This window comes from Scomber japonicus, chromosome 18 (assembly GCF_027409825.1).
Source record: "Scomber japonicus isolate fScoJap1 chromosome 18, fScoJap1.pri, whole genome shotgun sequence".
Classification (NCBI taxonomy): Eukaryota; Metazoa; Chordata; class Actinopteri; order Scombriformes; family Scombridae; genus Scomber; species Scomber japonicus.
This window is the reverse complement of record NC_070595.1, coordinates 6,145,175-6,170,646: the sequence shown is the minus strand read 5'-3', so window position 1 is coordinate 6,170,646 and position 25,472 is coordinate 6,145,175. Positions and strand designations below refer to the sequence as shown.

The following is a 25,472-nucleotide window of genomic DNA, read 5'->3' as shown; positions in this document are numbered from 1 at the left end:
AAAAGCCCAAAACAGATGTTCTAAAACTGTCTATTTGTGGGTCTGACCAAACCCCCAAAGGTATTCCTTTTTTATCGTAGGAAATAAATAAGGCAAGCTATTTAATACAATACATTTTTTAACAATTGCTGAATTGACGCATGCAACACTGTGCATGTTGAACAATTGCTGTATAAAGCAGAGTATCTGCAACACAATCATGCAGAAGACACAGGAATGTAAAATTAGGTTCTATTGGAGAATGTTGTACTTGACAAACTAAGTGTGAGTGAGTAGCATCAAAGACAAGCAAACTTCACAATCCATGTGCTCTCTGTCAGTGTTTGCAAGCATTGGCCGCCTTTCTTGTCTTGCTCTTTATTTATTGTACTGACACTCACAAACGCTTCAAGAACACAAAACGACATACAGAGGTAATTAAAAAGACAAAAAGCACTCCAATATGCACGTTAATATTAGTAATAATAGTAGGGGGGGAAAAGCCACATCTAGAACCATTTTGGTGGTCTAATTTGATATATGGAAGTACTGTGATGACAACCAGGTACAGTGGAAGAAAAATCTGTATCATTTTAAACAAGACTGTGTGAGAGTTATTACTAAATGTATTGTCAGCAAGATACGTAATTCTCTAGGTCTATCTCATCCCTCATTTAGTGTCTTTTTTGCCTTTTTTAGCCAGTACGCACCTGACCATTTCTTGCTAGCTATCTCCCTAATAAGAACTGACAATTACTGATCCCAATTTAATTCTATTCCGTTACTAGCAGCTACAACTACAGCTACATATGTCAGCTAATGTGCAAATCACAATGATGATAGATGATTAGCTGACTGAGGCTAGGCTGTTATAGTCAACCCATTCCTTACGTCAGCGTTTTACAACCTTTACATATTTCTGCATCACAGAATAGTTTATTTTCTTCAACAAAATGACTAAATGACAAAATCACAATTGGTAGACAAAGGCTGACAGTAATGAGCTTGCTTTGTTTTTAATGGTCATAAGTCAAAAACATTGCAACTGCTAACAGTTAGCCTTTACTTCAGGCTATCACCAACCACGTAATGGTTTAAAACATTATGAAAAAACATTACGTAAATTAGCATCTCATGGAATACCCAACACCTTCATTTTAGTAACATACGTTCTTTAATTAGTGCTGGAGCAGTTAGCCATGAAGCAATTAAACAACAACATGTTGAAATAAAACTACCTACCAAGTGTGAACCAGCAGATTCTGAGGTTATGTAGCATCTCACAAGCTTAGAATATCTAAACGTGAAATCAGTCAATCAAAAAGTTAACGAGATCAGTTTATACTCGTGAACACAGTCAGTTTTCACCAAGTTCGGAAGACCGCCAATATGGTTTATAGAGGTGGCATTACAGTACATAGTTTCATACCCTTCAACATTAAAACACACATACACGCACATAGAAAACTTTGTAGAGAAGCTCTATTTTATTACAACATTGTATTTCAGAATTAATTCCGTTCAACACACATCTTTTTATTTTGTAGTATTTATAAATCTCTTTGTTGTATTTATGAACTCAGTTGTAAACAGTTTGTAGATAGCATGTAGATACACAGCGATATATAGATACTGATATAGTAGGTTCTTGCCTAGTATTTACAGTATGTGACACTTAAGTGATAACTTTGAGAATGTCATTAGTAAAGACATGTGAATGGTAGCCTTTGAGTGAACAACACAGCAATAATTGAGAGGGAAAAGAAATTTTAGCAAAAGGAATATACTGCTAGAAACAGACTAAACTGAAACAAATTAAAAAGTACGAAACTAATTAAAATTTCAACACATTTTCTTTTATCAGGTGTTGTGTTGTACACTCTTAGGCCACCATACATGTAACACTGTCTATGGTGCCAACTGCAGAAAGCTCCTTGAGCAGCTTGTTTGTACTTTTATTGTGGCAGCTACTGAATACTTTTGATGCAGAATGAATTGTTTTAGCGATTAATGTAAAAAGAAAAAAAGGTGTGTGTCTACTGACAAATAACGTACACTTAGACCAGTTGTTTTAATCCATATCTGATGACAACCTTTGGTCATTTTTAGTCAGTCAGTGTTTCTAAACCTTTTTTTTTTTAAAGTGGCTTGAAAATAGCATATAATTGTCTGGCAGCTATATTTGAATCTCTGTAACCTGGAGTGTTTGGTATTGAGATATGCCACGTTTGTTAATCTCTCGAGGACATTCCAAAAACTCAGCCTTTTTCTATGAAATCTCATGAATGCAATAAAACCATTTTAGTCACGGTATCTTTACAAATTGATGTATATTTAAGTACAACAGTAACAAAGATATTGTCTTTATCTGTTTTTATTCCCTTCATAAAAACATGGCACACTGACAATTTGCTTTTTGAATAAATGGCTGCTCATGTAGATGTAGAACATGTAGCCAACAGAGCAGGGTTAGGTTTACTGTACATATGTTCATTGTGTATGTACTAAATATGTACCACTGAAGGGTTTCATTCCAAAATGCTGGGGTTAAAAATTGATACTTTAAAGAGGTACTCAGTAGCATCTCTTCATTAAACACCTCCATGCCTGCTAAATGATGTCTTTTAAACTGGACAGTCCCAGTTTTTAATACTGTTTTAACTCATCTCCAAGCCAAGATAACCCTGATAACATGACTATGATATCATCTGGGTTATTTTCAGACTTTTAAAAAAAACTCATCTCAGAGCAAAAAAGTCATTATGCAACTGTTTCCACAGACTGAATAGTACTCCCCATGAGAAATTACTTGTTCTTGAGGTATAACATTTGTGGAGTTCTACTTTAAATGTACAGGTCTCAGTGTTTCCCACAGATCTGAAGGCAATGTGTGGTGGTAGTCCGGCGACCGACGGGGTTTCGGTAAACCGGCCGACGGGGGGGGGGGGGGGGGCTGTGTGTGTGAGCTATGTGAGAGAGACGCGTGAGTGACAGAGAGACGCAGGGAGAGCAGAGAAAGGAAAAAGGAAATGCAGCTTAACGAATACGATGCGTATTTTTTAATTAGCGTTAAAAAAAAAAAATTAATAACGAAACGCAATATGTGGCGGCCGGTGTTAAATCTGTGGCGCACCGCCACAAATTAGTCTATGTGTGGGAAACACTGGGTCTGTTTTTTTTTTTCAAATATAGCGTAGTCCTATCACTGTTAATGGACTCAGTTGGAATGTAACTCTGTGATCAACAATAAAAACTTTGACCTTTTACCGGAAAGCTCTTCTGTACAATGATGGGTATTGTTTTTAACTGGTTGTGCTGAAAAGAATATGGCACTTGTGCTTGGCATATGATTAGTAACACTTTGCAAAGTGAAATTGTTGATTGCAGAATCAGACTTTATTGATGCTTGTGTCTGTACTTAATAAATGATCGATTTGCAAATTGAATGAAATAAGTCATGATTTTCTGTGTCTTTTTATGTAAAAAACACAAAATAAATATATCAGTCAACAATGATGACTGCACACACATCACTCACAGAATACTCCTCATAAGCCAAAACAAGAGCAAATCATATGGATACCAAACCAAACATTTAGCTAAGTAAAATAAATCCCCTGATACTTAGTCTAATCCACTGACACCACTGATCATGTCACCACTCACCAGTGTATAAATATAGGAAGTAGTTGGGCGTTTCTTACTTTTGTTTGTTGAGCACATGGTGGGTATGGTAAGTAACAAAGAAAGACAATGCTAAACTTATGACACTAAGAATTAAACGAATAAACAGTAACTGAACTTCATACATACAGTAGTATGTGTCTGCAAATGATTGATTACTGATAAAATAATGGCTTAACAATTACCAAGCATAGTTCAATTAATAAAATAGTTGGTGTTGATGGTGAAAATGGGGACAAGTGGTGTGTGCCATGATAATATTGGATAAAATGTACTCGTTAGCTATCTGTTAACAAGCTAATTTTACATTAACAGGTCCTTTGTAATGTATATGGAGCTTACGAGCAGCGAGCTTGGTAACGTTTGTCCCATGTAGCTATAAAGAGTGAAGTCACTCTATTCTTAATCGGTTGACCCTAATGTAAAATTATACAACCCGAACGTCACCCATTTGTCAACAAATTTTGCTGTGACACAGATGTTCCGTCATATTTTGCAGCCCAAGTATGAATGTGATTTTTTTTTTCAAAATGTGCAGAAATCTGTTCAACACAAAGTCTGTGATGTCTGTTGTGTTACTGAGAGATTGACAAAGACAGAATTCCTGTAAGAATATGAAGTCCTCTTAATGTATGCATACATTCCGTGACAAAAAAAGGATTGGCAAGATGAGCAATTCAAAAATATCTCACAATCACTTTAAAAGCCGCATCAGGTTTGTTAAAATGTAAAAATGTTTTTTTTGTTGGTTTTGAAATTACATTTGCACCATTACACCTACTGAGTATTTATGCAACCACTTAGACATTTTTGCCATAATAATCCTCTAATATATTCTCTCAAAATGGATTAAAAGCAGAAATTTTACGCTGGGTCCACAAAGAAAGAATGTGTGCAAATTATTCATATGTTTATACTCATAAACATAAACATATTCATATGTTTATACTCACATAAACATATGAATAATTTGACTAAACCCCATGGACACAAAAAACATCATTTTAACTAAGAATGTAACAATGACATACTGTCTCAATTTCCACTGTAATCAGTATTAAATTACATAGTGCTTTTCCAGGAAACTACCAGTCACATGTCAATTCATATCTAGCATATTATAGGAACATTTTGCACCTGAGAAAATAAAGTGTTAATTAGATATTTTACATTTTTATACACTGGAAATGGCTTACCAACACAGTGGGCCATTACACACAAAACAATTTTATACCTTACACATATTTTTATCTTATCTTATTTTTAGCCTTTCTCTCCTTTTTACTGTAATCTCTATTTTTCTTTTTTCCACTCTGCATTTCACTGAACATCTTTTATGGGCATGTGACCTTTTTAAATTTTGAAAAAATATTTCGACTTGTTCAAACATTGTGCTTTTCTCTGAAATATCCACCCTCATGGCTTCTGGAAGGCTGAACTGAAACAGTAATACTAACATACATGCACCCTCCTCAGCTAACCCGGAAAGCCAAGTGGCCCCAAAGTGTCCCTTTCACAGCATTTAAGCTCTGAAAGCATCTTTGTTCCAAGCATGCAATTACAGTGAGACAGTAAGATGTTAAGAGGAAACAAATTCATCCTATGAGTCGAGTGTGATTAACTGATGAACAACCAGTTCTCTCTTCTCTGGCAGTCTCATGTCTTCGGCGTGGAGAATGTGCAATCTGCTCTCCTCTTTGTGAAATCAAAATTTCCAAAATGTCATGTGTTATATGTCAATCTTAACCTTAACAACCATCTATCCCCCTTTTCCTTCGCTCCACCCCTCACTTCAACCCTCTCCTTCTGCAGTTAAACGCTGATGTTTGATGGAATGTCTTGTTGGAGGATAGCTTTCTTTATTCTTCTCTTACCGACTTCATCCTTCACTCATATGTTCTCCTCATCCCTTTTCAATCTAGACTAGTCTTCCAATCTACCTTTTTCCTGTTGGTTTCCTTTCTGCTCTGCCATTTGTTCCCGTCCTTACCCTCCTGCTGTCTCCAAATAGCCACCTCACTTCCTGATAGTGCTCTATAGTACATCTCTCCTCCGCCATGTGGTGGTGGCTGCTGGGTATATTGAGCTGTGTGCTGCTGGCATTGATCGTCATCTTCTTCTTGACCACCGGGCAACGCCACAAGGTGTTCAGCGAGAAGTGCCTAAGGCCACCAGGACCATTGGTCACTGATAGCAAACAGAGGGATGAAAGGCTGAAGAAAGGTAGGAAAGGTTTCTGATACTGTCTCTTGAAGAGGAATGGGTTCACAATTCTCTCACAAAGCATTAGTCCAGTGCCCAAAGGAACACTGAAATTGATGGGGTCCAAGACCCACAGCCATCGTTTTGAACAAAAATGTATTTAAAGGCTTATCTGAAGACATTATGAAGCTTCAGCCATCCGAGTTAGTTAAATTAAATGGATATCTTCCACAGTTAGTTTTTTTAAGGAAATTAAATACCTCCCTTGTATTTCGACAGTGTCTCCCTGTTGAGCTGTGGTGGAAGTATAGTAACAAAAAGAGGGACTTTTGCACTAAAAAGACTGATGTTAAAACATAGATTTGAATTGACTCATTTGGACGCTGAATGTTCATATTAGCTTCAGATCAACTTTTCAATACATTTTTACACAAGAAGAGGACTGTGGATTTTGTCCATCATCATTTACAATGCAAGTACATTATAAAGGGATCTTCTAATGGTCAGTATGAACAGGAGGGATGATTACAGCAAGACAAACAGGTTTTAATGTTCATTGGAGCACTTGACTATTGTTTAAGACTGACTTCAAAAATTGTGATTCTGTCCTTTAATCTGTTTAAAAGAGCTTTGTATGATCCTTCAACATCCAACTAATGAATGATTAGAAGATTCACACCCATTACTAAACACAGGTGTGGAACAAGGACATTAAATCTATTCTGAAATCTCAGAAAAAGACTCCTACTTATAACTTGAGATCTTGGTTCATCAAATGTATGACTTTTTCTCTTGTAAAAGTGACAAAGTCGACCTTTTGACCTGAAAAGAAAAGTTAAAAGTTTAGTTAAGTAAGAAAAACCTCAGCTTAAGCTTTGATTTACTGCACTTTTCTCTTTGGAAATCCAGCAAGCTCAATTTAAATGTAGAATTTCCTTTAAGACTCAATGTGATTCAGTAATTTAAGTAGGTTTAACAGCAGAACAACTGCTTTAAACAACAAATGTTTTCTTTGACATAATATTGCATATACACAGTACTTGAACAAATACTGAAGTTCAGAGACGGTTTTCAGCCAACAGCAGCACTTCAGTCATGGTTAATCTGTAAAATGACTGTGATCATTGTATTTCTGAGGGACTTCTCACTGCTTGGTTGGGGGGGATGATGTCCAGAGGCCCATTGTGTCATAATCTGTCCATGCTCACATTAGAAAGCTCACTTAAATTCAGCTGTCACAGCATTTGAACATATAACAGTTCTCTGTCTGACTTTTTGACTGCAGATATATTCTCTGACAGTTGTAATGTAACTGAAAAAAATCATGATCTTCCAAGACTCTGATATTGAACTGTAGCCTGTGCTCCCCTGCAGGATTTCGTGTGGACCGTGTTCCCCCTGCTCTGGATGCTGTGGTGATTGGCAGCGGTATTGGAGGTCTATCAGCAGCAGCGCTTTTGTCCAAAGCTGGGAAAAGAGTTTTAGTTCTGGAGCAACATGATCAGGCTGGAGGCTGCACACACACTTTCGAGAATAAGGGATTTGAGTTTGATGTGGGTAAGATGCCGAAGTACACAAACAAATACCAACATACATATCTAATATTTTCCCTGCAGCTGCAGTGCATCATCTCCAGCTGGTGGAAGATAGTTATACTGTGGTCAAATAAAGATCCATAGTCCTGTTTCCATTAAGGAAGTTCCAGGTAAAATTAAAGAGTGGTGTACAGGAATGTCCTCTTAGCCATTGTCTCCTTTGCAGAGTAAGACCTTGATAGGACTCCAAGCAATCATTCTACAACAGCTTTAATTGTCGTAATTGCTTATTTTGGTAGTTTCTGTTGATGTCCCATATACCCATATACCCAGTCGGCACCGAGTCAACCTCTAGCCTCACCAAGGAAATTTTCAGGGCCGTACAGAGTACATACCCCAAGGCAGGGACTCGTTTTGCCCTTGTAAAACTTCCGGGAGATTGTTCTTCTGGGATGGTTCCTGCTATGGTAACACACGCCAACGGTCACAGCCCCGTAAAATTACCCTAGAAGTACCCTGGGAGGGGCCTTCATGATTCATGTTTTAACCTTTAATATTCAAAAAAGACTGAAAACTAAAAAGAATAATTGCAACATTTGACATTTTTATAAATTTGCATGACATCTAAATCCTCAAAGCAACCAAAAGAGCACAACTGAAACTGAACACATACATTATTGTTGAGTTATATCCGAGGATAATGACCCATGACTGGGACGAGGACAGTGGCACAGTTCAAACCACAAATATGTGGTCTCACTACCATGATGTCCTTCAGTTCACTGTTATGTTTTACTGCTGCTACAATCATTTTGAGTTAATCATAGGGCAATAATTGCTTTCTACTTTATGGACACTAATTTGTACAAATAAACTATCTTGAGTAATGTTCATTCACTCACTACCTCACTCATTAACAATTATCTTGTCTGCCCTCTGGTGGACATTACAAGGCTTTATCCCTGAAAACCACAGCACTGACTAAGGTGCTCTATCACAGCTCTCACAGTGGGTGCCTTTGGTTGGTTGTTGAAATAGTCAAGTAAAGTTCTGAGTCTTGGAAAACATTATTGCTATATTCCAAAACGCCAACACAAGTGTTGTTTAATGAATGTGCAGTAATGGCAGATATTATCTCAATATACAAGGTAATGAATGTTCTAACTTTACTTTACTGTCAGTTTGTCATATTAAACACTGTTATCTACTACTTGGAACAAAGTTGTTTTAAAGCATTAAGTATATGATATTGATTCAACCCAGGAATCCATTACCTGGGCCAGCTTCATGAGAACAGCCTGCTGAAGGTTTGCCTGGATCAGATCACTGAGGGACAGCTGCAGTTCACACGACTGGAGCAGCACTTTGATACACTGGTCTTGGGTCAGCCTGGACAGGGCAGGTAGGGTACATCTTACACTGGAGTGTTGCTGAGTTTCTGTCTTCATTCCTCCTCCTCTCTTTGTTATGCATCGGGAACTATATTCAAATAATCAACTACAACAAATCCTAACTCATATTTTGATTGGTTAATCTGTCTTTGTCTCTGTCTTTCCACATTTCCTAATCAAAAGAATTCACCCCATCGCTAACCCATCCCACCCTGTTTTATTCTCAGGGAGTACCATATTCATGCAGGGAAGACTGAGATGGCAGATAGCCTGAAGAAACAGTTCCCAGAGGAGGAGGAGGCCATTGATGAGTTCATGAGATTGATGAAGGTAGAGAGGGAGGGAGACAAATACAGATGGATATGTGATCAAAGGAGAAAGTAAGAGCTTGCTAAAGAACCATGTTAAAGCCATTGTAGCAGCTAGTTGACACTTACAGAGGTGCTTTGAACTAAATGCTAAACATTAACCACGTTTAATGCTTATCATGGAACAAATGTAATTACACTAACTTCTGCTACTTAGCACTAAACATAAGCTGGGCCATCTGAGAATGACATTAGTTTTGTATGTATCTGAATGTGTGCACCAAAATTCACAGCAATGCATCCAATAGTTGTCAAAACTAGGATTAATATGTAAAGTTCCATATGTCTTAAATCTGGGTCCACTATTCTTCAGTCTTTCAATGTTAGAACCATCATAACACAGTATTTTTCTCTCGTATGCAGACAACATTCAGCTCTATATAGCTCCCAAATTATATGCCTTTACTTTACGTTATACAAGTAAAGTTTATCCGAATGTTTATGAGTTTTAAATGTGCCTGTATGTTCCCTTCTTGCAGCTTGCTTCTCGGCGGACGCCACTTATCGCCACACTGAAGCTCATACCATACTGGCTGGTTAACTTCCTGATTCGGACTGGCCTATTATATCGCATATCTTCAGTGTTCCAGCTAGCAACAACCAATCATTCAGAAATAATGTCCAGACTCACCCAGAACAAGGACCTGCAGGCACTATCGGCCTATCTGTTCTATGGTGCTGGACATACAAAAACACATGTGCATCATATGTCACACACATATTTAACATCCTCTTCACTCTTATGTATCATGTCATTTTCTTTAAGGTGTGCCTCCTAAAGAGTCCAGCTTCCTCATCAACGCTCTCCTTCTTCACCACTACAAGCGTGGTGCGTACTACCCACGAGGGGGCGCCAGTGAGTTTGCGTTTCACATCATCCCTGTTATTCAGCAGGCAGGCGGTGCTGTACTGGTCAGGGCTCCTGTACAACGCATCCTGCTCAACCAGCAAGGGAAGACCTATGGTAAGAAAGGGGAATGGAGGCTGATTGTGGAAAGCTAAGCATGCACAGCTCGTTATGTTCATGGAAGTCGGCAGTGAGGTGGTTTTTGACTCTGTTTAGATCTTAGTCTTTTTTGGGAAGTCACGTCAGAGGCCTGCAAGTTAGCCACAGGTTTCCAGTTATCTAAAAACTGACACAGTCAACTCCTTTTAATGCATAGACCTTAGACCATAGGATTTGTCAAAAGTCAAACTTGCTTGCTTTTTGATTTGATTTCTTTTTTGTCAAGTCTCATGCCTCATCTTTGTGACTTAAGTATGACTCAAAATGTTGACTTCCAACCTGATAATGCCAAATGTCTCCATTGTGTGTGTATGTGACAGGTGTGACAGTGCTTAAAGGAAAAGAAGAGATTGAGGTCCATGCTCCTGTTGTTATTTCCAATGCTGGGATCTTCAACACCTTCCAGAAGTTTCTGCCTAAGCATATACAAGACCAACCAGGTATTTAACCATAGATTCATTTGACTGCAGCTAGTTTTTACACTGCAGTTTTTCTTCATTTGTTGTCGTTGTTTAGCACATATTTCCTGAAATGTCTCTCTGTTGGTCATTTCAATTTCCCCAAACTGTCTTTGTGTGTGTAGAGATCCACTCACTGTTGGGAATGGTGCGCCATGGTATGGGTTCCTTCTTGGTCTTTGTTGGCCTGGATGGAACCAAAGAGGAGCTTGGCATTGTTTCCACCAACTTTTGGATGTACAAAGACAATGACTTGGACTCACTGTAAGCTTTTTTATATTTGTTTTTATTCCCTCCTCTCTGCTTGTATCCTCACACTCTTCATTTTCATTCCCAGTACAGACTTTCATAGGGGGGGGGGGGGTTGTTGCTGAATTTATCCACAAGCTTCAGTCAATCTACATCTGTCTTCATTTTCATTACCTTTAGCAACATATTTCATGTTTATTTAACACCGTTTTATGGTTTTAGTAGCTCTTAATTTATGTATGTGTCTGTTTGTGAGCAGAATGGAGAAATACTCTTCTCTGAGCAGAGAGGAGGTATTGGGGAACATTCCCATGATGTTCATCACATCTCCATCTGCCAAAGATCCCACATCCAACACCAGACACCCAGGTAACACACTTTCACATGTATGCAAATGCTAGTTAGAATGCCATTAAATCTACGTCCCTTCTAAACATGTTTTAACCCCATAAAATATGACCTCTTGCCTCTAGAAATAAGACTAGGTTATGGCTGTAGCTTAAGGTTAAAGCAGATAAACATTTTTATTGATTTCTTCCACTTTTAAAAGACATGATATCACTTCCTGAGAGAGCTCCATGTGGAGAAATACGAACTTTGGCAGGCCTGTCATGCATTATTGTGATATATAAGCTATGGCTAGACAATCGCTCTCCAGAGGTGGGGTTCAGTGAACAGTCAATTGCGGACAAAGGATCTTTCAGGTCTTGGATCCTGATGGAATGACCTATCTGGTGTAGTTGATGTTAGATAATATCAACCAGATTCAGAACTCTTGCACTACATTTTAGGATTGAAGATTGAGGCAAGTAATTGTTTGTTGTTCAAAAATAGAATTGCACCAAAAACATCTGATCGACTGCATTGGTGTCAGTGAGATGCTACAGGTATTGTCAGAAAATTAAATCTGACCCAGTTTGAAGGCCTGTTAGATGCCAAAATACACAGCTCTTCTACCTGAATGCTTAGGCAAATTACCACAAATACATTGGAAGGTGTTCTACCTGCAGTGTTTCCCACAGAATTTCGAGAGACTATGGTGGTTGAACCTCGGTTTGACCCTCTAGAGGGGTCCAGGGGCACATTTCTTAAGTCAAATGCATCATTCTGGTGCAATCTAAGAGCAAAATTAAGAGGTTATATCAATAAAACATAAAACATTTGTACTCTAAACAATTTTGTGCTTCAGAACAGACATGTTTGGCTCGCTGTGAAACTGTGGTGGCACAAATTAGACTATAGTGAGCCGCCACATTCTATATCATTGATGGGAAACACTGACCTTTTTTTGCATGTATTCAACTGTGCTACCACACTATGCTAAACTGCCCTGCAGCAAGTTTACCCACAATTAATTTTTTGAAGTACAACTCAGTAGTTCTTTCAAGAAGATCAAAATATAATAAATATACTGAAACATTTGTATCACTTTTCCTTTATTGCTCTTCCTATCTCTCCTGCAGGTAAGTCCTGTATGACTTTGCTAACCATGGCTCGCTATGAGTGGTTTGAGGAATGGGAGGGGACAAAGCTTGGTAAGAGAGGACAGGACTATGTGGATATGAAAAACAGCATGGCGCAAGAGTTGCTGGACTGGGCACTAACCATCTTCCCTCAACTGCGAGACAAGGTTTGTAGTATTTCAGCCTTTTGTTTTTGTTTACAGCCCACATTTTTTAGTTTAGTTCAGCCTCACATTTCTCATCAACCTTTTTTTAAACAGCAGCAGCCAGTAGTTTTCTGCAAAAAAGCTTTTAAATTCTGGTGATGAACAACATTATCTGTTCATCACCAGAAGAAGACAAATAAAGTTAACAACAAGCTATTGAGCACAGTGGAGCATTTAGCAGCATAGAGCCAGATATTTCCCTCAGGAGTTATTGGAAACTAAAGCACAGCAGAAACAGGTTTGAATATTGGACTAATGTTTGTCAGTTGGCCAGAACATATGATCGTAAATTATATCTAATGTTGCCACGTGTTTTGTATAAGCAATTGTTTGCTAGACAAGTTGATAGGGCTGTATGTTGATGTTTTCAGTAATTCAATAAATTAAAACTGTCAATGTGACACTATAAGTAGTATCTATGGCAAATTTGTTCTATAAATAGTGTGTGTGTGTGTTCAGGTGGTGATGGTGGATGCAGCCACCCCTCTAACCAATGTCCACTATTTGGGCGCTCCAAGAGGTGAGATGTATGGTGCTGAACACAACTTGGAGCGCTTCAACCCAGAAACCGTTGCAAGGACACGAGCTCAAACACCGATCGACGGTCTCTACCTAACAGGTAACCTGACTAACGATCTCATCTGGTCCGATTGCTACCAAGATTAACCCACCTGCTCATTGTTTGTGTATGTGCTTGTTTGTGTGCAGGTCAGGATGTATTCTGTAACGGCATGGCTGGGGCTCTGCATGGTGGACTGCTCTGTGCCTCGGCTGTCCTCAATCAGATCCTCTATATTGACCTTCTAGCCCTGAAGAACCGCCTCAAAAACAAAAAAGCCAATCATAAGCTGACATGAAAGTGACACCAATTTGTTTGCCAAACCCCTTACCCAAACAGCAATTGTCCATTCATAGTTTAGTAAGTTTAACTAGGCACATCAGGCCTGTCAAGCTTTCTCCACATGCCTAAGTGATGTCCATGGGGCCTCTCGTCACTTGTGTTAAGAATGGTATCTTTTTAGCCTTTTTGGTCAAAACCAAAAACACAACAGCAGAAGTGTAAGGAGTAGATTTAACAGAGTGATGATCCGCTCCACAAACCTTGTCGGGCATGTCCAGTTTACTGTCTTTCTACCTATCTATCATTAGCAGCTTTGTCCTCTCACTACTTTACACTACATTTGCCAAACACAGTGCTTATTCCTCATCTGAAAACATTTTGTGTTTGGAAAATTTGCAAAAATACAAATGTGCTAAGCAGCTAAACAGGGTTATGTTAGAACAAGAAAAGAGTCTGGTCTTACATTACATGCATACTTATATTTAACTAACTAACTAACTAACTGTCACTACATTACTGTAGGACATAATTTTATTTATTTCATTGTCCTCTACGTTGATCATCAGCTGGAGAGAATGTTGACTTGGCTTTTAGTGCAAATCATGTATGTAACCATTAAGTACATACTTGGGATGTCTTTTTACATGATTTTTCTTTGAAAATGAGCCAGCTGGAAATATTAGTTTCCAGAGACAGTATTTACAACCATCATGGTGCTAACACTGCCATCCAGTGACCGCTTTTGTCTCACTTAAAAAGAACTTGTTAAATCTACCATCATAATCATTGTAAACAGTGTATGTGCCATTTGATAACTGAAAGCTTGACAGGCTTAGCAACAGAAACTAAGGGGTGAGGGGTTTGGTGAACGGTCAGTTAATACCCTCATTGTTTAAGTATAGCCTATAGGAACTTAGAAAGTTTAAGTCTTGTAATGCATGTGCCAATGAAAGAGTCAAGCCAGGTTTCATGTCTGCTTTCATTTTGCAGTATGATTTTCATTAACTTCAGCATCATAACATGCATGCTGTTGTGGATGATAAAACACAGTTACATGGTTTGGTCGAGAGCCAAAAATCAAGATGAAAGTATTTGTTTTTTTCTCAGCCTTGAATCTAGTTAGCCCTAGTGACTTTCATGTACTTGCTGTATGACTTCTCCAGACTACACTGTATCTGAAATGTTTCAAATAGTTTAGCCAAGGATAGCTGTTAATGCAGTGATCAAAAACAGGAACAAAACATAGGTACAAGTTATGTGTGAATATAAATAAAGATAATGAGATGAACAGAAAGAGTAAGTAATGTGTTTAGTCTTCATTTTTAACTAAGTGTTACCATCAGACCTCAGGGATATAATCTTTGTCTGTTAGCAAACAGGCCATTAATGATCAACAAAATAATCCTATATTTACATGCTTTTCCAGCACTTTCAACAGCAACTCATCTTCATCAGTGATGGACCTTTTTAATGCAGCTGAAAGCTCCTGAAAGTAGCATCTGTAGTGGTGGGATAGTAAACAATATTGTTTTTTCCACTTCACAAGGTCAAGAATAAACTTTTACACTCATGACAATTTTTTGACTTCATTCATATACTATACAAAAATGTTGAATCCCAACATATGTAATCAAGACAACGACGCTAAAATATTTTCTCTGCTATGTTACTGCAATGATACAACCAATGATATGATAAATGTATAGATACATCTCTAGACCTATACACATTGCCACAACACCACCAAAACAGATGTATTTTCAAAGGTATTGATACCCCTCTACATAAAATCAACATTATCTTTGGCTAAATACCACATGGGGCTAATGGGGAAATATATCTATAGTGTATATTTATATTGTAATTTGGTTGAGCTCACTCCTTAAGAGATAAGATACAGAACCAGCCATTGACAGACTTTGTAAAACCTTTACTGTTTCTCTTTTACTTGCATGTAATCTGCAAAATGCCACAAGCTCTACATAATTGGCACCTAGAACATGAAGCAGTCTGAAGATTTGGGCGTGTTCCAGTCATAATGTTGACTGATTTGTTTTCTCTTGAATTACTCCAACTGCAAAAGTCTCCTTCACCGTTTGAGCTGATCACATACCACCCACAAGTATGCAACAAAAACTTGGCTAACAGGAAAGTTGACTGAAAGATAAAGTACAGGAGTGGCCTTACAAGAAGCTGAAGAGACAAGATATTACTGTAATACAGCATCTTTATTTCCTTGAACAGAATACGCAGATTGCTACTGTACAGTTTGTTTATTTGTCAGCTAGTGTCTTCTTGTTAACCTGTGTCATTTCCAATGTGATTACACAAAGAGTTTTCTTACCACCTAATTACAGTAATTTGAGTTTGTATCTTAATTACACTTTCTTATTTTATTTTGTCATATCATCTTTTTTTTTATCAGGAAACTAAGGAAGCAGATGATAAACACACCGCTGACAATTTTGTTGTTGTTATTTCAGATACCACAGAAAGAGGACTTGCCATTTCTCCTGGTTTCAATGAGACTGCCCATGACTGGATGTTATGCAAATTGTACTGGCTGCTGGTTGCAATACTTCACCACTTTGATAAGCCTTTAAGATACCAGTCACTATTAATCAATGTGACATTGGGTCACTTCTGAACTGAGAAATTGTGCTGGAATTCCTTTAAACTTTAAAGTCATTAAGGATTTTTACCAAAAAAGGGTGAAATTACACACACATTTTAAATATAATGTTATATAAAACAAAGAGTTTTAGCAGCTCTTGCAATCTGGTGTCATATGACTTATGATGAACATAGTTTAATATATTCATATGTATCATAGCTGTCCTTGTCAAACTTACTCTGGTAAAATTCCCTCACACAAATAGTTCTTCTATAAATGATCTGTTACATTTAATAGAAACTATGGTGATGTTAAAATTGAAACTTTTCAGTATTTATCACAATATTGTTATTAAACATGATAAAGGTAGATACATGAACATTATGTGCCATTTATTAATTATAGGCAATGTAAACATGTGATAGTTATTTTATTTCTATTGATACTGATTCATAATTACTTTACACTTCTTCTAGTTCAAGTACATCCAACAGCAATTGTGCACAGGGTGGTTTTATAAATGTATCAAGAGTTTGACATTTTCCACTGAACTAATGTTGAGAGTTCCTGTACTGAACCAGGGCATGTATGAATATTTTCTGGGAAGCCAGCTAAGGAATCATAGCATGAAAGATTATATCACTGAAGTCATGTGATGTTTATATAACACAGTTTTAGTTTCACACAGTAATAACAATACAAAGACAAGACGACAGTATGAGACAAGACAAACATATCTACTGTATGTTCTATGATCATTACACTGAAGAGAAATAAGTAGTGAAGCTAAGCCATTATATTCTACACATCTAACTATCTAGCATGATAAAGAAAGATGGCTTTTGTATAAAATTACCACCAAAATCTATAAAAAGAAAGCAGAATTAACAAATTCCAAAAAGTGTTTTCTCAGTTATCACTCACTTCCACCTTCATGTACGGTGTGTAGCAGTCGGACATGGTGGCCATAATGGTAACAGTGTCACTTTTATAGGTGAGACTGGGACCCTTTGCTTGACCTCTGATAAACATTTCGCTTGTGTTTTTGGACATCTCACGAAAAAGATCTCTATTGCACTCTGTGCTGATGTCAAAGATTCCCAAAGCGTATGCATTGAATTTCGCTTTGAGGTCAAAAGGTACCTTGAACAGGACAGCGATTTTGTTTGTGGACTCTTTTGTGGAATTATTGAGGAGATCGTAAGTGAAGATGCCGACAGCTCCGCATGCCATGTTTGGAACCTTCTTGAACAACGCTTCCCCGGTTGCATTCGGTTTAATAGCCGGTGGGAGCGGAACGTAGCAGCGTCCTCTCTCTGTGTACACCCTATAAATATAAATGATGAAATGAAATACCTTAGTGAGGACACATTGTTAAATATGAAAGAATACTTGAAACTAATTGGCAGTTACCTGGGGTTACAGAGCATGTAGTTAGAGCACTCATTCTTAATGTGAACTTGGCACTCACGATGTGTTGGTAAAGTATTGGCAATAAAACCTAAAAGGTCAGAGGCTAACCCTGCACCTTCCATGGCTTGATCCACCATCTCTGCAGTGAGATTACAATTACAATATGTGTTGTTTGGTCTGCTAAGGTATGATGTCAAGCATGCAAACTATTTTGGCAGGTGTCACTTAATTATGCATCATGTAACAAGCATGGATGAAATCCAATTAAAGTTGCACCAACTAGTTTGATGTCATTTCACCCTGTGAAAACTGGAGAAATAAAAAGTCTTGGCAGGTGAATTTTTTTCTTGCCAGGATGATTTTTTGTAATACTTATTTTGGTCACAAGAGGCTAGATACATTGACATGATAAATATATTGTGTGCCAGGAAGTTATGTGATATTACTCTCATGTCTTTATTTTGGCTAGAAATACTACTAATATAATTGGAGAGTGGGATGTTCGTCCGTCTGTCTGTCGGTCTGGTTTTAATACACTGTGTTGAAGGGACCCATTAACACATCCAAGCTCACCACAATCAGTAGCCCTCTTAGGTGAAGGCATATTATGAACTGCTATTTGTAACTATTGCAGCAGCCTACTCATTTTGAAACATGCTTAGCAGTTATTATTGATGATATCGATGCTGATGATAACTAAAAAATCTAGCCTTATGTAACCTAGCACATAATACAACAAATGTATTATTATGGACGCAGAGTTGTAACATTATCACATCACAGCAATGTTAAGCCATGTGTGGAATTATGGAAATTTCCATTTCTTTTGAAAGTAAGATCTGACTGACTGGTGAGTCTTGTGTGGTTGTATATTATTGTACAGTAGCCTTAGAAATCTTGTGAAGTAACCTATAGGAAGTAAATTATAACAATTGTGTCTACTTTTGGGGTCATTAATAGGCCTGCCTTGTGATCTCCAATACTGTGAGCTCAAAGTTAAAACAACAGAATTCACAAACCACAGTAAAACAACCTAAGGGTAGACTACAGTGTGTGTGTTTGGGGACTGGGTTTAGAGACCCCCTACGTAGGGGTGTGAATGACGGGTGGAAAAGACAACAAAGAAGGGAGAGGTGTCATTTTTTCATGGTCACAAACATTTTCAACATGCCTAACAAGAGCAAATCACGGTCGGAAAATACTCAGGTCGATGCCGCCAAACGCTGCATGACATTAACGCAAGGTGGTGAAACTCCAGAGAAGTCAGGTAAGAAACCACCCTTTGCTTCAAAACACAATCCATACAGTAACTAATGCTACAGTTTGTTAGCTACTCACCCATACAGCCTTCCAGCCATGTAGCCTAATTATCCTTTCGCGACATGAATTCACTCATTATGTTCCTCTTTGTCTCAGGGTTAAGATCCTTTTTTTCCCAGAGTTAATTAATAAGTTGTCTAACAAAAACTTTGGTTTATGAATGAGGGACTGGGATCACATTGCTACCACAAATAAACTTGCTGTGGACACACACACACAGACACTCACACTTCTGGCGGTTGTAGCATCTTACTACCAGTTGCCTGTTTTAAACCAAAATACCTTTGCGCAGATAATTGTGAGATGATGACACCTGAAAACATTTTTTGGTGGTTAGATAATGCTGGAAGTAAAATTATTGTTGATCTGCATTTTTTATGAGAGGCTGCACTCATGTTGGTTACCACTAAACAGCCAAGCACTAGCATTAGCATTAGCTACTGTGTGGAATGTGTTTTGAAGCAAAGTTAGTGGTTTCTTCTCTGGAGTTCAGCTACAGATTCCACCACAGTACTTGGTACAAGATCTCAACACTCTCATTTCTGAGACCTTCCCTAATCTCCAGAATGGATGTGGTCACAAAGACAACCCAAGCAATGTATATACTCATTGCTTGGGTTTTGGCATTGCTGAGGGTTTCACTTGTACCCTAACCCCATTCTCTTCACTAGAACTTATGTCCCTGCATAAGACATCTTGGTCTCCTGACAAGTTCTTCACCTTGATTTAAGCAGCTCCAGAATTTCTCAAGCATTGATATAGTATATTTTGCCATGTCACAGCACAGGGTCATGTCAGGTATGATGAAGAGTTCTCTGTTTGTCTTATGAAGACATAACAGTAGCTAACAAAACCTTCCTCTTTTCATATTTTTGTGTTTTGGTGTTCTTAGATCTCAATTACTTTACTAAGACAGATCACATCAGTACCTGGTGCTTTAGCTCTCAGAGGCCCCATGGCAAAAGAGATATCTGTAAATTCATGTATGTATTTGGTTATATGTGTGAATGGAAGGGGTATGGTAAAGGGTTTTGATTACCATAGACTGATATAAAATGTATTTGGAAGGAAACTATAGAGCAGTTCTTGTTTCCTTTAGAGAAACAAGCCAATCATTGTCATTGCTGTGAGTCAAATTACAGATCAGTCTGTCCATTCTTGGTGCTGCTCTATAAATGAACCTTCTTGACCTTAAGCACATTTGCAATCATATTGTTTGCTCATGGCTCAGCAGGAAACACTTTAGGGGCTGGCACTGGTCTTCAGAGAGGTTTTGATAATCAGAAACAGGTTTTGCCCTACACCAGTTGTATAAAAAAGAGACCTTCAAGCCTGACAGCCAGAGCTTGCAGCAGTTCTTCAGAGGTGTTCACACCAGGTAAGCAAATAATAATAACGATACGACATTTAATTTGTACTGCACTTTTCATTCATAGTGAAACTTGGCATGCTACAGTATTAATAACATAGAATACAACATAAAGAAAATACCAATAAGAATATTTACATTTAAGCATCAATGACAAATTTCAACTTGGCCACAACCTAACTCACTACTACTACTACTACTACCATGAAATGCCAGCAATTTATGTTTTAGTTGCATCATTGTACAAAGAACAAAACAGCAACACAACATGGAAGGCTGTACACTTTTATCTCAAAATGACCCAACTACAAAACTAACTGTAATGGAAGTGGAGCAGAGTAGTAGAAATTAAGAAAAATAGATCTTGTTTCTGTTTGCTGCTATTCGCTGGTGCAACCTTAAGTGTGTGGATGGAGGTAAAGAAGGAGGTGTTTATAGGATGCTTTTTTTTAATAAGACAAGTCAAAGACCATTATCATAAAACGCTTCTTGTACCAGAACAATAGTGGAACGAGATAAACAATCTAGATAAAGAGTGTTTGGACAAGCTCTACATTTACGCAAAACCAACATAGAGCTCTTAAAGCTACATGTGGAATTTGGCTCAAGGACAATCTGGACAAAAGGTCACAGTTTGTAGTCTATAGTACAGATTAGAACAGGCATTGATATCAATATGGGCATATGTATTGATATGCCTGTATTGCATATATATTGAGTCATCAAAATAAAAAGTTATGCAAAAGTATTTCCCTTGTCTTTTATTAAATCAACAAACATAATGTAGTTTTAAATACATGACCATACAAAACAATTCCATGTTTTGGTATATTAATCAAACCTGACTGCCTGTTTGTACAGTGGTCACTACTTTTTCAACATTGTGGTATCATATTCAGTGGCCAGGAGGATGAATGGATGTCTAATTAATTCATATAAGAACCATTATTCTATAATTGTACCACATATGTGCATTTATATTTAAATATGTATGTATCTGTCAAAATATATTGACATACATTGTCTTATGTTTTGTACCCACATGCATGTAGACGTGAGCGATGTGAAGTATCTATGTATGGATTTATTACAGAGCAGTTATTGTTCATTGATACGACCCAGTGTCCTACAGGTGTAAGCAGCATTTTTCCATAAACATCTGATTATGTACAGGAACTTATTTAGAAAGAATTGTTGTTTTTGGAATATGTCCTGCTCAATATTTACAAAACGCATCAAAATGTAAATGTTTTTTTTTTCTTTTCATTTGATGTTTTAAAATGAAATCATTATCTTTATAAATGCACAAAATACACTGTTGAAGATTAAAATATTCACCATTTTTTGGGGTTACACCATGGGACACTTTCTGGAGCACTTACTTAGCTTACTTACTTACTAGCTCTTACTTTTGGTAAAATGTTGCAAATGTTACATACACACACACATACATATACATACATATATATGCACATATATGGTGATGTAACATCAACATTATTAACATACTGTTGCTTTTTTTAACCATGTGAAGAAATTGTCAATGCTGTCGTTCTTCTGCTTAATCTAACACTTAATTTATCAACATCTGTCTGGTAAAACTAAGTTTAAGGGATCTACTCTGCATCTTTGAAGTGCTGTTATGGCAAAAGCAGTAGGAGCAGCAGCTGGAGTTATTGGGGCAGCAGCAGCAGTCGGTGGTGCAATTGCTGAAATTGCTCCCACACATCGCCAGTGCACCATTGAGATTAGAAATGAATGCAAGGACTTCAGCCTTTGTAATCCCAGGTACCTTGCACATTTTTATAACATCTATCTTAAAATAAAGTAAACAAATGTCTCATAAAAATTGTTCTACTGTTTCTATAACTAGGATGCACTTTGACAGTGGAGGCTGTGCCATACCTCTGTTACCTTTCATCTTCCCTTTCAAATCTGACATGGCGCAGTTTGTCAAGACTCCAAACACAGCATGTGGATCTGTTGGTGTCTTCACTTATGATCTCCTGAAGAAGGATGCAGACCAGCCCACTGAAAAGATAGCTGTCATGTTCTCTGTGCCTTATAACTTTGATGTCTATTCAAACCTGTATGCAGTGGGAATCTTTGACATGAGCACAGAGTGTAATAATGATCTTTATCATGAGATGTGCTTTAAGACAGGCAGCTCATTTGTCAGAGGTAAAGCAAAGGACCCAGGTCTGATTTATAAGGGTGATCATGTGACACTCATGGCTACAATGTCAGACGCTTACCAACCTGTCATTAAACTGCAAATTATGACTAAAATGTAAAACTGGTTCAAAGCACTCAAGGACACCTTACAAGGCACATATAACACAACAACAGTACATCAAACAATACAATTCAGGTAACATTTAGTGCAAAGATAAAGAATAACTATGAATGTGACTACAAAGTACATTAGTACAATACTTAAACAAGAATCTGATTGCACAGTCAGTGTGAGACAGATTAGATATGCTTCTAGTGATGACATGGAGTAATGGTGCGCTTGTGGCATCTTGTGGCCAACATTAGTATTACAGCAACAAACACTTGGAATAACTGCATCTAACAAATCAAATGGAAGATACAGCTTATGTTATATTTCAGTGGAGAGGGAGAGAGAGGATAGAGAGTGAGAGAGAGAGAGAGATTAAAGCAAAACAAATCTTTGACCATTTTCCCCCTAAGTCACAGTCAATATATGATTTACATAATTTTCTGTCACAGTCTGTCCTGCCACTATAGCTCAAGTTTTATTTTCATGATTTGTGTTTCCTGTTTTATTTTGGTCACTTACCTCTTGTCTCATTTCAGATGCACTTCCTGTCAAGTTCCCCGCCTGTGTGATTGGCTGTGTCTCAAATGGCGCACTTGCACACTTCAAGCACTATGTTTTAGGGCATAGTGCGTTCACACTGAAGAACAAGCGAAAACTCAGTGCTCTGAAAGTACCAGGATGGTGCACTTATAACGGACAAAAAATCCAGTGTGAGATGATGGACACTACTCACACTAAACGGACGCCATTTTGCCTACGTAGCGGAAGGGGAGGGACTTTTTGCCCAGTTTTCTGATTTCAATAATGGCGGCCAGCAGCGACATGCAAGCCCGTCACTTCCGCTAAGTGCAAAACGCCAGTGCTCCATTTCAGACAATACTTACCCACGACAGTGTGCACTACAGAGGTAAGTGCTCAGTGCGCACTACGCACTACATTCTGGTGCACTCACGTAAGTGCTCCATTTGAGACACAGCCATTGTCTGCCCTGCCCTAATGTGTTGCACCTGTGTCTCATTGTCTTCTCTCTCCTAGTGTATTTAGTCTGTGTCTTCCCCTCCCATTGTGCCAGATCTTTGCTTTTTGCAAAAGTTCCAGCGTTTCCTTGTATTGACTATTGTGTGCCGACCTTTGCTTTGCCCATTACTTACCCTTTAGCCTGCCAATTTTGTTACCTTTGCCTATTGGATTGATTACCCGTGTACAGACCTGTTTGCAATTAAACTTTTGAACTGTTCATTGCCTGACGTCTGTTTTGTGGGTCCATCTATTATTTGTGCCTGATCATTTCTGCCAGCGAGCAGATTAGGTTCACGGAGTATGTTGCCAGGGTAACTGACTCAGAGTTATGCTGAACTGGCTTTGTGAAACCGAAAAACCAGAGTTTCTCTCATCTCAGGGTTAACTTACTCAGAGTTTTCACTAAACCTGCTTTCTGAAACAGGCCCCAGGTGACCTAACCCTAACCCTAACCCTAATCCTAACCCATCAGGATAGAAATGTCTCACCATAGGATAATCTGCAGTGACTCTTTTTTCTAAATTGGGGCCAGTAGGAGTAAGTTGCTGGCAGATCTAAGGGTGCAGGCGGAGGCTTATGGCATGATAAGTTCCTGTAACACTAAGGCTGTGTCTCAAATGGCGCACTTGCACACTTCAAGCACTATGTTTTAGGGCATAGTGCGTTCACACTGAAGAACAAGCGAAAACTCAGTGCTCTGAAAGTACCAGGATGGTGCACTTATAACGGACAAAAAATCCAGTGTGAGATGATGGACACTACTCACACTAAACGGACGCCATTTTGCCTACGTAGCGGAAGGGGAGGGACTTTTTGCCCAGTTTTCTGATTTCAATAATGGCGGCCAGCAGCGACATGCAAGCCCGTCACTTCCGCTAAGTGCAAAACGCCAGTGCTCCATTTCAGACAATACTTACCCACGACAGTGTGCACTACAGAGGTAAGTGCTCAGTGCGCACTACGCACTACATTCTGGTGCACTCACGTAAGTGCTCCATTTGAGACACAGCCTAACACTCAATCAATCAACATCTGTCTGTTAAAACAAAGTTTAAGTGATCTACTCTGCCTCTTTGAAGTGATCATCTTGCACAGATGTTATAGCAGAATTTGCAGCTGGAGTTATTGACACGGCAGCATCAGATGATGGAGCTTCTTCCACAGCTTCTCGCCAGTGCACCAAGTTATTTTTTCATATACAAGTTATGCTTTATGGTGTTGTTTTGTTTTGACTGTGTTTGATCATTCTAAACTGATATCTGTCAATTCTTTAACACCAAATAAATCTGTAAATTCTGTCTGTAATAAAATAGTATAATCACACAAAACATATAAATCATATAAAAGAATTATAAACATATGGCTTTACATTTCTCAATATAGACATATATTGAAAAAGAGGTCCTAAGGTTTTTTTAAACTAAATAATTAAAATGAAATTGTTGAACCATCTAAGTAAAGTTATGCAAGAGTATTTCCCCCTGTTTAGTTTTTTATTACATCAACAAATATAATGTAGTATTAAATATATGACCTTACAAAACCTGACTGCCTGTTTGTACAGTGGTCACCACTTTTTCCTCACAACAAGAACATTGTGGTTTCATATTCAGTTGCCAGGAGGATGGATGAATGTCTAATTATATAATGTAAGGAACATCATGCTATACCCATGCCTAATATGTGCTTTATATTCTAATATGATTGTACTAGCAAAAATTGGCATACAATGTGGATTTTGTTTTGCGCTCACTTGCATGCAGACATGTGGGAGATGTGACAGATGTATTTATAGATTGACTACAGAGCAGTTCATGTTTGTTAGGGAATTGTCCATATTTAGGTTCAAACACGGACTTTGAGGTCATAGTAAAGGCAGCACTATCATCTTGGCAGAGAGACATATTGTCTCTCTCCTTGACACAGTGAAGGCAACTGTCTATGGTGTTTTGGGGAATGCAGGAGTCACTTTGATAATGGTGGTGCAGCATTGCTGTGGCACCTAAGGTCATAGGACTGTCTGACTACCTAAAACCCACAGATGGGCCTGGATCTACCATACGGGCA

The 25,472-nt window shown here is 38.1% G+C and overlaps 1 protein-coding gene across 1 annotated transcript; it reads left to right on the top strand.

Annotated features, from left to right (window-relative positions):
- The first annotated feature begins 5,720 nt into the window (after window positions 1-5,720).
- On the top strand, window positions 5,721-13,398 carry LOC128378673 (all-trans-retinol 13,14-reductase-like). Its single transcript, XM_053338240.1, has 12 exons — window positions 5,721-5,886; window positions 7,240-7,422; window positions 8,664-8,802; window positions 9,019-9,121; window positions 9,639-9,834; window positions 9,926-10,123; window positions 10,486-10,605; window positions 10,749-10,887; window positions 11,132-11,241; window positions 12,336-12,502; window positions 13,001-13,160; window positions 13,250-13,398. Exons 1-12 carry the CDS (start codon window positions 5,721-5,723, stop codon window positions 13,396-13,398), a joined length of 1,830 nt encoding a protein of 609 aa, XP_053194215.1.
- The last annotated feature ends 12,074 nt before the right edge of the window (window positions 13,399-25,472 follow it).

Coding starts and splice junctions, on each gene's coding strand:
- LOC128378673 (XM_053338240.1), top strand. CDS start 5,721: ATGTGGTGGTGGCTGCTGGGTATATTGAGCTGTGTGCTGCTGGCATTG. Junction 7,423..8,663: donor GGGATTTGAGTTTGATGTGG/GTAAGATGCCGA, acceptor GATTCAACCCAG/GAATCCATTACCTGGGCCAG. Junction 13,161..13,249: donor CGACGGTCTCTACCTAACAG/GTAACCTGACTA, acceptor GTTTGTGTGCAG/GTCAGGATGTATTCTGTAAC.